The sequence below is a fragment of the Pan paniscus genome, chromosome 10, assembly GCF_029289425.2.
Source record: "Pan paniscus chromosome 10, NHGRI_mPanPan1-v2.0_pri, whole genome shotgun sequence".
In the NCBI taxonomy this organism is placed as follows: Eukaryota; Metazoa; Chordata; class Mammalia; order Primates; family Hominidae; genus Pan; species Pan paniscus.
The window spans coordinates 109,138,449-109,155,039 of record NC_073259.2 but is presented as its reverse complement, the minus strand read 5'-3'; the positions used below and the strand labels follow the sequence as shown (position 1 = coordinate 109,155,039).

The window sequence follows — 16,591 nt, the reverse complement described above, 5'->3', positions numbered from 1 at the left end:
TTACAGAGCATCTGCTATGTGCCAGGCCCTGTTCCAGACACTAGGGAATAACAACAGTGAAAAACAAATAAACAAACAAACAAAATAAAGAAAAGCTTCTGCCCTTATGGGCCTACATTCCAAAAGAAATGGCAGATAAACAAAATAAATAAGTAAAATATATAGCATATTAGATGGTGATAAATGCTATAGAAAAAACACAGGCAAGCAGATGGGAAATTGCCAGATAGCAGGAGTGGGCTGCAATTTAAAACAGAGTGACCAGGGAAGCATTTACTAGAGCAGTGACATTTGAACAAAGACTGGAAAGAGGTGAGGGACTAAGCGATGCAGACCCTGTGGGAGGAAAAGGCTCCAGTCAGAACAGCAAATAAAAAAAGTCCTGGGGTGAGAGCATCAAAAGGACAAGTGCGGCTGGAGCAGGTGAATCACAGTGAGTAAAAGAAAAGATGAGGTCAGAGATGTCACACAGACCAGATGAGCGAAAGCCCGTGAGGCCACTGTGTAGATGTGGCCTCGCAGGCTTTTACTGTGAGAGAGAGGAAAGCCACTACACCTCGTGAACACAGGAGCCATGTGAACTGACTTACATGTAAGAAGCTCTCTCTGGCTTCCATGTTGAGCCTAGATTGAAGGGAGCAATGTGAAAGCTGGGAGACCAGTTAGGAAGCTGCTACAATAATCTCGGCAAGAGACACTGCAGACTTGGACCAGGGTGGGACTTCGGGATGTGCAGAAAGTGATCAAATTCTGGATACATTTGGACAGCCAGAGAAATAGAAGAGTCCAGTAGAATGCCAAGACTTTTAGTCTGGGCAAGTACAATTAGGAAGGCTGTGGGAGGAGCTGATTCTGGAGGGAAGATGGGGAGTTGGGTTTGAAAGTGTTAGGTGGAGACGGTCAAGCAGGCAGTTTAACGTGTGAGTTTGGGGATTCAGCAAAGAAATCTGGGCTGAAATATGCTATCTGAAAAAGCCTGGAAATCAACAAAAGCAATATGTACCAGCTTGATGGTTTCCTTGCAGGGTTATATCAAGGAATGCTTTGGTTTTTGTTTGTTTTTGTGTTTTTTTGAGACAGGGTCTCCCTCTGTCACCCAGGCTGAGTGCAGTGGCCCTGTCACTGCTCACTGAAGCCTTCACTTTCCTGAACCAAGTGACCTTCCCACCTCAGCCCCACAAAACAGCTGGGACTACAGGGGCACACCACCATGACCAGCTAATTATTTTTTTTTTTGTAGAGACAAGGTCCCACTATGTTTCCTAGGCTGGTCTTGAACTCCTGGGCTCAAGCGATCCTCTGGCCTCAGCATCCCAAAATGCTGGTATTATAGGCATGAGCCCCTGTACCTAGCCAGGAATGCTTTGGATACTGTCTATCTTCCTATCATTGATAATCAAAAAGAAACAGGAACCAACATTGCAATGCTGTGTCACAGGTTCTGAGTGTTCTAAATTCTTTCTCTAAATTTACTTAAGGGGTGTACAATATAATCTTATTGGATAAATAAGGGAACTAATGTTCAGAGAGGTTATGTGCTTTGCCCAATCTTATACTGCAGAAAAGCCCAGAGTCTAGATTTGAATCAAGACTTTTAAGCACTCAGACCCAAGTGCATCTTCATGCCAGGCACTTTGCTGCCAGGACATCAGTGCTATGTGAATGGCCCACCTCTCTGAGGCCAGATCCCCTTAGCAACAGAAGAAAACTGTCACTTGCAGCCCACACATTTTGATCCGTTTGGCTAGCCACTGCAGCTCACTTACCACGTTCAGCAACATAATGATACAAAAGTTGATGCACACAGCAGTCCCTGTGGTTGCAACCTGAGAGTTATTCCTGATTAACGCCCACTTAAAGGCAGCGAAAGTGCTGACAGTCACCACCCGGTAAATGACGATCCCGAACACGGCAGCAATCACCACGCAGATCTGGCAGGAAGACAAGACACCCGGTGAACCTCTTGGTGGAATGTTACAGGAAGAGGATTCACATTCCTGGAACATCCTCTGATGGGAAAAGGAAGTAACACCATGGCAGTACTGCTCAAGAGATCACAATCAAATGCATACTTTCCATTGTGGTTAATACTTTCTCTTGCCTTTTTCTACTTTTTTAAAATTAAAATAAAAGAATTACATGCTTGAAAGTTGAGAATCTGTGTAAGCTATGGGACAACACTTTTTAATGCAGAATATACATTGAGCAGATGGACAAATATTCATATGGAAATCCTATCATGTCACTCTTCGGTTTAAAATTGTTTATTAGTTTCCTATTATTCTAGGATAAAAGCAAAACCTTTAAGCAACCTGCAAGACCCTCTCTCTAGCCCCTTTGGGCACCATTCTTCCTTCCCTCTGGGGTCCCCACAGCTTCTCTCATTACATCAAACGGGCTAAGCACCCTTAATCGTCAAGACTATTTCCTTTGCCTGTAATACCTACCCACCCAATCTCTTGCCGAACACACACACACACACACACACACACACACACACACACACAGCCTAGTTAACACCTACTCATCCTTCCTCACTTCTCAGCTCAAACACCACTTCATAATAAAAGTTCTTCATGACTCCCAGACTATTTGTTTTTCGTGTTGTCATGTGGTAGCCATACCATATGGTTACATCTTTTTCAGGACACTACTTATAATTTCTAACAATCTGTTTGACTATTCTCAGGCTCCCCTACTAGAAAGTAAGCTCCATAAGGACAGGGAAGGAGTCTTTTTTGCTCACATGGTTTCTACAGCACCTTACCATAATTACAGGTGCATAGTAAGTGCTCAGTTATTTGCTGTTGAGTGAACCAACTACGTGATAGGTACATATCTTGTTAATCCGATATTCACACAGACTGAAGCATGTTTCCCTGAAGATTTCATGGCATTTGAGAACAATACAGCATATCTTCTTTCTCTATGAAATGCAGTTGTCCCTCAGTATCCTCATGACAGATTGGCCCAGAACCACCCCCCAACACCATGATACCAAAATCCACAGATGCTCAAGTCCATTCTATAAAATAATGTAGTATTTGCATATAACCTGTACACAACCTCCTATATACTTTAAATCATCTCTAGATTACTTATAATACCTGATACAATGTAAATGTTATGTAAATAGTTATACTGTATTGTTTAGGAAATAATGACATGCAGCTGTACATGTTCAGTACAGCTACAACTAACCATTTTAAAAAAAAATTTCCATCTGTGGCTGGTTGAATTCATAAATGCAGAACCCACAGACACATAGGGCTGACTTTAATGCAAATCTGAGACTCCAAAAAGTTTTGTGACTTTCATTAGGTGATTACCTAATATTAACATGTCTTAGAGACCTTAACCCACTTAATTATCAAAGGCTAGACCTTGAAGCCAGGCCTCAGGAAGGCCTCTGCTGATTTAGAGATTCTTTTCTTCACAAAAGTATTCCTGTTTTGCACATAATTTACTTTCTGCTTACTTTTAAGGGAGATATGTTCTAAAAGCTCAAGTACAAGTCCTAGCTCAGACTGGCCAAAATAACAATAAAATAAACAAAAACCTGTTCAGATCTTAATTGTAGTGCTGTTGATCAGGAGACAGGTAAAATCTATGCTGAAATTCAGACAAGGATGGCAATGAGGTAGGATGGACAGCTGGCTGGATTCAAAGTCAGAAGAGAGATTAGAGCCCTAGCTCAGCTATCACCCAGCAGTGTGACCTTGGGCAAGCTTGTCCTTTCCATAGCTCCAGCCTCCTGTGTTCCAAGTTCCCCATCCATAGAACAGGAAAAGCTTAATCTATGTCTACGGGTCTTTGTAAGAAACAATACAATAAATATGAATATGTACATAGAAGGCAAAGCATGACACAATTGCTTAAAAGCAGTATCTGTAGACAGGCATGGATTTGAATCTTGGTCTGAGCCAAGGAGTCTGGGTAAGCTGCCCAGCCCTTCATCTCCCCAGTTTCTTCACTGGAAAAAGGGAGTAGGCTGTCTGAATTTGCTATAGTCTTGTCCTTCCTACTCTAATGGTCTAGGCATATATTTATATACTCATCATTTGAAAAAAGGAAAGGAGGATCCTAATCATCCTTTACTGTTCTAAAATGACATTTCAGAAACATCTGCATATGTTTTGTTCAGTAATTAACAGTGTTAAAGTTAATTACTAAGACTGCTTTTTAGGAAAAGCTAAAAACTGAGGTCTGTTTTTCAAACTGACATGATCATTAGTGAGTCAGGAAATTAATTTTAGGAGGCTAATCTGTCATTAAAAATATACTTTAATAAAATAAAATCAGAGCTTATGCATATTATAAAAGTGAGCACTGTTTTACTTACACTGTTTTATACATCTACTTGCTTGGCATATTCGGGGTTATGACAGAGAATATATTTCTTACTGTATGGGCATGGTGAAAAGTTTGAAAAACACTACTGTAAATCCTGTCTCACATTTTTGACTCCTTTCAGCATCACATAGTAGAATATGGCAAGAGGAAAGAATATCAGATTAGAGGGTCTCAGCTCTTAGCTACCTACTGGCTGACCTTGGGCAAGCCCCATAACCTGTTGGAGTCTCAGTTGTTCTATCTGTAATATGGGGATAGCAATACCATCCCTGACCACCAGACGAAGTTACTGTGAGGAATAAATAACAAAGTGCAAAAATATTTTGTAGAACAATGCAAATGCCCAATATGATTACTGTTATTATGCTATAGGTTTGTATTTTATGAAACAAATATTTTTTTTAAAGTTTCAAACCATAAAAAATATTCCAGATGCAGAAACGATAAGTCTGCTGCATTTATCTGTAAATGCTTGATAAGGTTCTGGCTTTCCAGAAATTGGATTCATCCGCTCTTTCTTGGAATACTTGGCTTCAAACTGGGGTCGTATTTCTTCCTAAAGGACAAGCAGACACATTTTAATGCACTAAAGAGGTGCTCACACAATAAAAAAAGAAATATCATTTTACCCCACCATAAAACAGAGTCAACAGCTGCCACACTAATTAGTCAACCAATGAAGTGGGTTTGGGTGCCCAGGCTTAAATGTTTGAAAATTGGCCACTTGAAGAAAATCTAAAGAGTGAAGATCAAGATTTACTATCATCAAAAGCAAAGAAATTTGGACTAACAGTTACATTTATCTGTTATCTTATAAAACTAACCTTGAAGAAAAAACCACCCTGAGAATGGTATTTTAAAAGGGACAAGCTGTCCTGTCCTAATGGTTTGGAACAACTAATAAGCTTTTACTTTTATTACCAGAGAGTGATAAGAAACACCAGGACAAAGAAGGCTTCTCTACAGGAAAATGTTCAAAATCCATTTTGTAAGTTATAATGACAATATAATTCTTAGTTTTCTCCAGCAATTTTTTTTGCATTTTTAGATTTAGTTCACTAAAAACATGGTGCATCTACTTTTTAATAAGTTCCTATAGGAGTCATTCATCTTTAACCAATAGACTTTAGGTATATTCTTAATTCTTAATTGAAAACAAGGTAAGCACCTTTCAAAACCAGTTAAAATCAAGGTTCCTCCAATTCTAAATCAAACTGAGATTTTATTTCATTTAGCTGAGCCTCCTGAATGTGAAAAGCTTCTGACTAAAAACCAATTATGAGATTAGGAAAAGGCAATCAGCAAGATGGTACACTGATGTGGTTCCCGTTAATTAAGCATGCATTATGTTTGAGAGTGTTGGGAGAGGATGGCAAATGAGCAGAAACTCTGCTGAAATGGAGATTGAGTTAATCCAGGTAGAAATGGTCAAGATTCGGATGAAGGTACTGACAGAAAGCAAGGAACGAGCTGACAGAAGAGAGGTCATGGAGAGAGAGCCCAGTTTGGCAGCAGCCTGCCCATGTAGCATGAAGGATGGCCTTCACATGGCTCAGCCTGGCTCCTGCCACTGAATTAGCCCAAGGCTGGACTTCCCTCAGGGGTAGGTCATGGGTAAGATCAGCAGGAGATACATTAGGAGCAGGCTCTGTCTTTCATTTATTTTAGGCAGTTATACTTGAGGAGATAAACATAGCAGACCTAGAATCTTCTGCTTCTTTGGGAAACTTTCAATTTATTGGGCCATAAGTGTCATCAAGAGCCCTTGAGCTAGTCATCCGAGAACTAAGGCCAATCATGGAGACAGGTCTGTGTTCCTGGATGTATCTGTCCATTTTCATACTGCTATGAAGAAATACCCAAGAATGGGTAAGTTATAAAGAAAAAGAGGGTTAATGGACTCACAGTTCCACATGGCTGGGGAGGCCTCACAGTCATGGTGGAAGGTGAAGGAGGAGCAAAGACACATCTTACATGGTGGCAGGCAAGAGAGACCATGTGCAGGGGATGTCCCCTTTATAAAACCATCAGATCTCAAGAGACTTATTCACTATCATGAGAACAGCACAGGAAAAACCCACCCCCATGATTCAATTACCTCCCACCAGGTCCAACCCCCAACACATGGGGATTATGGGAGCTACAACTAAAGATGAGATTTGGGTGGGGACACAGCCAAACCATATCACTGGGTGTTATAGGCCAAATTGTGTCTTGCTTCCCCCAAATTCATCTGCTGAAGTCCTAACCTGCAGTACTGAATGTGACCATATGTGGAAACAGGTTTTTTTTATAGTGGTAATTAAGTTCAAATGAGGTCATTAGGGTGGACCCTACTCCAATATGACTGGTGTCTTTATAAGAAGAGGAAATTTGGACACAGAGACACCCAGGGGGAAGATGATGTGAAGACACAGGGAGAAGATGGCCATCTATAAGCCAAGAAGAGATGCCTAGAACAGATCCTTCCCTGATGGTTCTCAGAAAGAACCAACCCTGCTGACACCTTGGCTTGAACTTCTAGCCTCCAGAACTGTGAGCATGTAAGTTTCTATTGTTGAAGCCACCCAGTCTGTGGTACTTTGTTATGGCAGCCCTGACAAACTAATGTGCGAGGTTGCCCCAGAAGGTCTGCAGCAAGTCTGGGTTTTTCTGCACAATAAGGTGGAAACCATGGGCTAGAAGTGAGGCATTTCCACAAGGAATCCCAAGCTGGGAATGGCTACGTATGTAGGCTCCTGTACAAAGGTATGCAGAGTGAGAGGACAATTCAGCACTCCACGCTTTTTATCAGGGGCTGGGAAGACAGAAGGCTCCACACTTATAAGGGATACATAGGTTCCCAAGAAGGGTGCCCACATCAGGGGCCCACCACAAACGCCAACAATGATTGTAGACTGGTTTGGTCAAAGTTACTCAAATAGGGCCACACTTTACAGATAGAAGGGGAAAATTTAGTCCCACTTCTTTTCATTAGAGATTTTTAAAGTCCAATGAAGTAAATTGCCCAAGGTGATTCCCAGGAAAGAATATTTTCCACCCCACTGGGAACTGTTCCCATGAACACATGTAACCAGAAACAGCAGAATGGCACCACACAAGAGGAATTTCTGAATGCAGTCCGGCTGCTACCAATAGATGTCATAGTCAGCCTGGGAAGCTTCTTCAAACCTAGAATATATATGTATACACACACACACACACACACACTCACATACATATATATATGTATATTTTTTTGACTAGGTTCTAGGTATATATACACATATATATATGTTTGAAAATTGGCCACTTGAAGAAAATCTATCTATATATATGTATATGTGTATGTGTATATATATATATATTATATATATATATATCTAGAACCTAGAAAAAATATATATACACATTATTTATTTGAGACAGGGTCTCACTCTGTCACTCAGGCTGGAGTGCAGTGGTGCAATCTTGGCTCACTGCAACCTCCACCTTCTGGGTTCAAGCGATTCTTGTGCCTCAGCCTCCCAAGTAGCTGGGATCACAGCTGCGTGCCACCACACCCAGCTAATTTTTGTGTTTTTAGTAGTGATGGGGTTTCACCATATTGGCCAGGCTGGTCTCGAACTCCTGGCCTGAAGACACAGGGAGAAGATGGCCATCTATAAGCTATCCTCAAATCCTCCTCCTGGCCTGAAGTGGTACCCCTTCCTTGGCCTCCCAAAGTGCTGGGATTACAGGTGTGAGCAACCGCACCTGGCCTGGAGAATATTTATAAAAACATGAAAGAAAGCCTTATCAGGAGAACAAGGATTGCTGAAAATCTCAGTGTCATGTATCAAAACCTCCTGTTGTACACCTGAAGTACATTCAAAACCAAACCAAACCAAACCAAAAAACTACCCAAACATGTTCATGGGAGAAGGGGAACAGGCAGCCGTTGAGGAGGCATAGTGTGAAGGAAACAAACAACAACAACCAAAATACCTCTCAGAATTACTTCCCCCACCAAGCCTACCACAGGGCTAAAATTCACATCGTTCATATTTCTGAAAGATTCTTTTTTATACATGAAAATATATACATGTGTTCCCTTCAAGGAAAACACATATTAATAGCCATGATCAAAAAAAATTACACATATGAGTGGTTTATCTGATTTACTGGCACAGCAAGGCTCTGAGGAAATGAGACTCAGGAGGGGTAAGAGATAATGAACGAGAGGGAGGAGAGTGGGGCTGAGGCCTGGACCAACTGTCAAGGGAAGCAGGGTCCAAGAGGGGACCATGGTGACCATGCCTAGTGTGGGTACTTCAGACTTCCGACAGGAATAGGGGCAAGAAGAGAGTACTAGAACAAGACAGGTCAGGAGGAGAACAACGGACTGGCCTAGAAGACGCTGAGGGACAGTGGTGGGGCTGAGTCTGGCCCTCCTTGGCAGTTTTGTCTAGAGCTGGCCCTCCATTTAACCACGTCTCCCAAGGTGGCCGCTTCAGAGTGGATTGTCCCCAGCACGGAACACTTGATGTCATACTTCAGAGCCTGTGCACACCTGGGCACGGTCCTGGGTGCTGCTCACAGACACACTGCCTTTGGGTAATTCTCTTGGAAGGATTGCTTCCATGTACCTGGAGATGTCAAATGAATGCTCTTTTTCTGCTGAAGTTAGAGAAAAAAGGATGATTTTTAAGAAAATGGAAAAAAAAAGCTACACCACCAATTCTTCTGGTGCCTCTACCTACAAGTGGAATTCTTCACTTAATCAAGGGATTTGATTCCACTAAGGAATCAAAAATTTACAAAAATTGTCAGTCCATTTTTATACTGCTTGAAATTTTCTGAAAAGGCAATTGAAAATGCTTTATGAGTACACCTGACTTCCGTCACAGAACAGAGAGTGACAATTTTGGGGGGGGGTCGTGTGGTTCTGGGTGATTTGCTTTTTACAACATTCTGAGATAAATGATACAAACCTCCTCTTCTTCCCAGTCTATCAAATCCCAGTCATAAGCAATTACTGCTCGCCGTCTTTTCCAAAACTCCAGGAAAACTGTTGCTGGAACAAGCAGAGAAAGACAAAGACATTTTTGAATAAAAGTAAAACAAGGCTCTTAACTGTGTCACTGAATAATGAAGCCATTGCCAAGAATGACAGTTGTTAGTGTAAGCATCATCGAGTATCACAATTTCCAGCTGAACTTCATTTCACAAGGACTATTTTCTGAGAATTACTAAGCTTGTGTCAGACATAATGAAAAACGAGAGATTTCACTTAGAATTGAATTAAGCTGATTTACAAGTTGAGGCAGAACAGACTTATTAGAATGACAAATTCTTACATTCTGGGATGTCAGGATTCAGAAAACTGGGTTACCGACATCTATCTAATTGATACAGCATTTATTTTTTTATTTTATTTTTTCTATTGCCTAAACATGGGTAAGCAAGCACTTATTTTTTAAAGTGAGAGGCAGGTAGGAGCAGAAAAGTCAAAATGAAACTTGGCAGTTCACATGTATTTGGCAGTGATTTCCTGTCCCTTCAAATCCTCCTCACAGCAAATACCTATGTAAAATATATTTTCCTGTTTTACTGGAAGGAGTCCTGTTGTTTCTCTCTTCTCCAAACCATTTCTTTGTTGCCACAATGAGGGTAAAAGTGGGTAAGTCTATTAAGAACTTTCTCCAGTAAGTGCAAGGTGGCTGGCCTCCCCATGCAGAGAAATCTGGGAGTTATCTTCATTCAGCCAAGGTAATTTTCTACTCAATTCAATGAAAGCATATCAACTTAAATGAATTATTGAGCATTATGCAATAAAAGAGAAACAGAGAGAAAATAAGACACACTCCTGCTGCCTTGGAAGGCAAAATGCAAATACAGGGGCACACACACACACACATGCATACAGAAACACACACACTCTCTCACACTCTGAGAATGACTATAAGGATATAACAGACATACCCTAGGAGAGAGAATGGGTGGATATTTCTCTTTTGGGCCTTGTCATGCAGTTAGACTTACAGAAGGTAACAATAAATATATATTAGGAATCCATTTCATGAAGGAAAGTAAATTATGTAAATGGCCATGTCAAAAAAATATAATTACTTTCTTCTTTTCTATTCTCCCTTGTTCACACATTACTTCCTCCTTAGTAGTATGCAGACACTGAAGACATATTCTTAAAATAAGTAGCTAGAAAGACAGTCTAGAGTGATAGATAAGAGTTCTCGGGCATGTAGCCTAGACAGTCCTAAATTTGAAATCCAGATCAGATACAAGCTGTGCTACTGTTGGCAAATCAATTAACTTTTCTAAGCCTTAATTTCCGGATAAGCAAAAGAAGGAGGGTAATACAGGCCCACAATCCCTTATCTGCAATGCGAAAATTCAAAATGCTCTAAAAATTTTAAGTGTTTTTCCCCTAAGTTTGGCAGAAACTCATCTGGTGGTGAGCCCTGACCTGGACTGATGTGAGGCTACATATAACCTCTATTTATTCTTCTTAGTGAGACTTTTCATGTATTAAAAGCAGCCATACTAATGTATTTGAGTACATTAGTATGTATTCCCCAGGCCTCCTGGGGCATTTAATAATATATGGTATATTCAGTGCCTTCCTAAAATCTGAAAGATTCTGAGTAGTTACAGTTGTTAAGGAAGATACACCTAAAATAATCAAATGTCTTATTCTGGAAGATAGAAATTAAAACAAATATATGTGTTTATCTGTGTCAATGCTGCGCAGCTGTTTTCTACTGGAGTCCTTCCAGGGAGTCTTGCTGTCTCAGGAATCCCCAAGACCATCCCCAGGTTTGATTTACTAGGAAGATTCACAGGACACAGAATACAGTTGTACTGATGGCTAAGATTTATTGCAGTGAAACACTATAAAGCAAAATCTGCAAAGGGAAAAGGTGCATGGAGCAAAGTAGGGAGGAAACAGGACAAGCTTCCAAGTCGTCTCCCAGTAAAGTCACACAGGATGTATTTAATTCCTCCGCAATGAGCTGTGACAACACATGTGAAATGCTGTTTGACAGGCAAGCTCATTAGAAACTCAGTGCCCAGGGTTTTTATTGGGGGCTGGTCACATAGGCACCAGCTGCTTAGCACGTACTAAAATTCCAGAGTTCCAGGGAGAAAGCATAAATTGTATTGTTGGCACATGTAGTTTATGCATCACGAGTTACCCTTAGCAGTCAGGGTGGTGGAAACTGTCTTGAAAGCCAAGTTCCCAGACACCAGCCAAGGGCCACCCTTGCAAGCAGGCCTTTCTAAAGCAGGCCTGCTGTGTTAACTCTTTGCTGCACACTTGCCCTCTGCCTCACCAAACTGTCTTTGCACAGAGTCCCTGGGATATTTCCTTTATCAGGTCCTCTAGCCCCTCAAGCAAATGCCACTTTATAAAGACTTTCCCTCCTTGATCTCTAGGGTCTCCCTGTTCTTGAAGAGACAAGTGGCCCAGCCCCTGAATATGTGGCTATTTTCCATAAAAATCACGAAGGTACCTCCATGAGCACAAAGACACTTGATGGGGGATCATTCTGGGACAGCCTCAGGCCATAGGATTCACATCCAGTCTGTCTCACTGGCAGCTGCTGCTCTCACTACGCCCTACCAACCCTCTATGGTTCTCATCTGAGGGAACTGACTTCTAAGATGAGCTGGTGGCTGTCACAATTATTCCATCACCCTTCTTCAGTATTCCTGCTGAATCCTGCCTGGAGGAAACAGAGATTCTAACCATTAATTCCCTGTGTTAGTCTGTTCAGGCTGCTGTAACAAAATACCATAAATTGGGTAGCTTCTAAACAATAGAAATTTATTTCTTACTGGTCTGGAGACTGGGAAATACAAGATCAAGGCACCAGCAGATTTGGTGTCTGGTGAGGGTTGCTTTCTGGTTCTTAGATGGCACCTGCCAGCTGTGCCCTTACATGGTGGGAGAGGTAGTTAGCTCTCTGGGGTCTCTTTTATAAGTACAATAATCCAACCATGATGGCTTTGCTCTCATGCCCTAATCACTTTCCAGAGGCCCCCCTTACTAATACCTTCACCTTAAAGAATAGGATTTCAACATATGAATTTGGGGGAACATAAATATTCACACTATAATATTCCCTTTTTTGGCTAATAATGCTCTCCCTTCTTCCATTATAGTACTCAAGAGGAAGAGAAGAAGAAATTAGCTGCTTGTGCAACTGCCATTCCCTTGTCGGTATGTTTGGGTGAAATGCCCATTCATTTGAGGAAGAAGAATCTGCCTCTATTTGTACCTATGAAACGTAGTCAAACCAAGACAGGTTGTCTCTTTTCAAGGCCAAGTTCCAATCCCTCATTATGCCATGGTTTAAACTCCCTCCTCTGAATACTCACAGCCTTGGGAGCCCCTGCACTTTCAGTGTGCCTAGTTATACACTGTCTTATGTCATGAGCTCACACTTTCTTGTCTCCTTCAAAGGCGGTTTATGCTATACGTATTTTTGTTATATATATATATAAAGATATATATATCTTTGTTTTATATAAAGATATATGTATCTTTATGTTTTATATAAAGATATACATATATCTTTATGTTTTATATAAAGATATACATATATCTTTATGTTTTATATAAAGATATACATATATCTTTATGTTTTATATAAAGATATACATATCTATGTTTTATATAAAGATATATATATCTTTATGTTTTATATAAAGATATATATCTTTATGTTTTATATAAAGATATATATATCTTTATGTTTTATATAAAGATATATATATCTTTATGTTTTATATAAAGATATATATATCTTTATGTTTTATATAAAGATATATATATCTTTATGTTTTATATAAAGATATATATATCTTTATGTTTTATATAAAGATATATATATCTTTATGTTTTATATAAAGATATATATATCTTTATGTTTTATATAAAGATATATATATCTTTATGTTTTATATAAAGATATATATATCTTTATGTTTTATATAAAGATATATATATCTTTATGTTTTATATAAAGATATATATATCTTTATGTTTTATATAAAGATATATATATCTTTATGTTTTATATAAAGATATATGTGTATGTGTGTGTGTATATATATATATATATTTCTCTTATACTACCTGGCACTATGATAAATTTGATTAAAAAGTGTATTTCTTTTATGACTTTGTTCTCAAAAGACGAAATTCCTAAGAGTTTTGTCAAGTGTTTTTTTTTTTTTTCTTTTGGCACATGGAACTCTTTCCACAAGAATTTTCTCAGCTAAAGCATCAGCATGTTTAGCCTTACTGCTGGCATTTTGAACTCCTTAGATTCCAATCTATCATTTTACATTGCTAATGATTTCTCTAAATCCAGATCCAACCAGGTGTCTTGGGAATCAGTGGAGCCACATCACCTATAGAATAAAATCTGTTAGCAGCTCACGATGCAAAGCTCATAAGCCCAACTCGCTCTGCCCTGACTTGCACCACAGGCTAACTCACTAACACTTTCACACATGAGCTGTTTTATACTTTCTCAGTTTGCCCACACCATTTCCTTAGCGAGTAATGTTTTTCCCTATTTGGGTCCATCTGGTCAACTCCCACCCTCACTTTCAGGTTTAGCCCCGTGTGTTCTGTAACTACGCCCCCTGAATCATCCCTGTGCACCCATGCTGAGTTGTGCACACAACTCTAGGTCAGCGCTAATCACACCATTCAGCACTGTAAAAACAAAACCAATAAAAACCCAAACCCAGATCATATCTATGACTAGTTTGTGGAGAGCAGAGCTGTATCTTAGTTGTCTTTATACCTTCAGAGTCTAGCACAGCAACTGGCACGCAGAGAGGCTCCATAAATGCATAAATGAAATGCTGTCCTGAGAATGAAAGCAAATGTGGAAAACTATTCTTAATTTTCTAAATATTTTCATATGCTTATAAGAAATTAAGATATGAATTTGAAGAATATGCAGCTACACTTTCTGAATGCTTTACACACCAGGGCCTATTAAATAACTTAATAATAGTATCAACGTTTGAAGCTTATTATGCTTCTCTTTTGTCTTGCAATAAAAGTGTGATTCTGTTCTAACTATCACTCTCATTATTTGGTTGTATGGACCCTGTGGCAGAGACTACTGACTGTCCTCTAAGATTCTTTCTTGCTTTCCTCCACAATAAAATGATTGTTGCTGAGAATACGGTTGCCTATATATATTGTATTTTCCAGATACCCTTGCATTAGATGTGACCAAAGGATAGTTCTCAGCAGTGAAATATGAGCACAGGTGATATGATGTGTAGTACTTGCCTGTTGACTTCTTAAAACATTGTGGGGTGCTTTTTCCGTATCCACTTTCCCCTTCTGGATGGGTAGAACCCAGGTGACCCAGTGAGACCGTGAAAGTGATGACAGGATCTGGGGTTATGGGAAACAGCTCTTTTGTAGGAACATGAGTCCCTGAGTGACCATGTGGAGTGGAGCTGTCTGCCAGCCTGGAATGCTCACTTCATACTTATACATGTGATAGAAATTAATTTCTGTGTTTTTCAAAGCCACTGAATGATGTTAGGCCTTTGTGCTACAGCGATCTAACCTTATCTTAATGAACATAGGCATTTTACCTTAATGGAGATGAAGTCACCTGGTCACTAAGACATTGCATTGAAGGCATGAAGATGAAACAACCTGTCTACCATTTCCCTCACAGATCTTAGAAAAGGACACTCTCAAGCCACAACATCTGACACTCGATTAATTGTATTTACAAGACAGAGTTTTGCATGCTTTTTCTGCTCCATTTTCTACCTTCACCTCCACCATGTACCTACCTATCCACAAATAAAATCTACCCACAAATAAAAATAAAAATAAAAACCTACCCACAAATAAAGTTCATCTGAGGTGTTAATAATGCCAATCCCAAATAGCAATCTTCTCACAACGTTAGTGGACATATTAGGAAAATCTGAGGATTCCACTCTCTAAGTAAAGGTAGGATCAGGGGTAGTGTTCAGGCAGGTTAGTGTTCAGATACCAGGACACTCTTGGTTCAGAATCACAGACCGTTGAGAAGGGTGTCTCATAAGGCCCATCACAGACACAAAAGGGACAGGGCTGAATGTTCTTCAGGCCACACCCTATTATTTTCTTTTATTATTATTATTATTATTATTATACTTTAAGTTCTAGGGTATATGTGCACAACGTGCAGATTTCTTACATATGTATACATGTGCCATGTTGGTTTGCTGCACCCATTAACTCGTCATTTACATTAGGTATTTCTCCTAATGCTATCCCTCTCCCTGCCCCCCACCCCACGACATGCCTTGGGGTGTGATGTTCCCTGCTCTGTGTCCAAGTGTTCTCACTGTTCAATACCCACTTATGAGTGAGAACATGCAGTGTTTGGTTTTCTGTCCTTGTGACAGTTTGCTGAGAATGATGGTTTCCAGCTTCATCCATGTCCTTGTAAAGGACATGAACTCATCCTTTTTTATGGCTGCATAGTATTCCATGGTGTATATGTGCCACATTTTCTTAATCCAGTCTATCATTTGGGTTGGTTCCAAGTCTTTGCTATTGTGAATAGTGCCGCAATAAACATGTGTGCATGTGTCTTTACAGTAGCATGATTTATAATCCTTTGGGTACATAGGATTTGACCCAGTAATGGGATTGCTGGGTCAAATGGTATTTCCAGTTCTAGATCCTTGAGGAATTGCCACACTGTCTTCTACAATGGTTGAAATAGTTTACACTCCCATGAACAGTGTAAAAGCGTTCCTATTTCTCCACATCCTCTCCAGCATCTGTTGTTTCCTGACTTTTTAATGATCACCATTCTAACTGGTGCAAGATGATATCTCATTGTGGTTTTGATTTGCATTCCTCTGATGGCCAGTGATGATGAGCATTTCTTCATGTGTCTGTTGGCTGCATAAATGTCTTCTTTTGAGAGTGTCTATTCATATCCCTTGCCCACTTTTTGATGTTTTTTTTCCCTTGTAAGTTTGTTTAAATTCTTTGTAGATTCTGGATATTAGACCTTTGTCAGATGGGTAGATTGCAAAAATTTTCTCCCATTCTGTAGGTTGCCTGTTCACTCTGATGTTAGTTTCTTTTGCTGTGCAGAAGCTCTTTAGTTTAATTAGATCCCATTTGTCAATTTTGGCTTTTGTTGCCATTGCTTTTGGTGTTTTAGTCATGAAGTCTTTGCCCATGCCTATGACCTGAATGATGTTG

At 39.9% G+C, this 16,591-nt stretch overlaps 1 protein-coding gene across 8 annotated transcripts in view; it reads right to left on the bottom strand.

Moving 5' to 3' along the window:
- The window catches only part of ANO4 (anoctamin 4), a 337,100-nt gene that overhangs the window by 39,941 nt on the left and 280,568 nt on the right, over positions 1-16,591 (bottom strand). For all 8 annotated transcript variants that reach the window (XM_055096039.3, XM_055096038.3, XM_034934336.4 and 5 more), the window contains 3 exons: positions 9,306-9,388; positions 4,769-4,909; positions 1,767-1,931 (listed from right to left, as the gene is read on the bottom strand). In XM_055096039.3, coding sequence (XP_054952014.1) covers positions 1,767-1,931; positions 4,769-4,909; positions 9,306-9,388 — 389 coding nt within the window. The remainder of the gene's footprint in view (positions 1-1,766; positions 1,932-4,768; positions 4,910-9,305; positions 9,389-16,591) is intronic.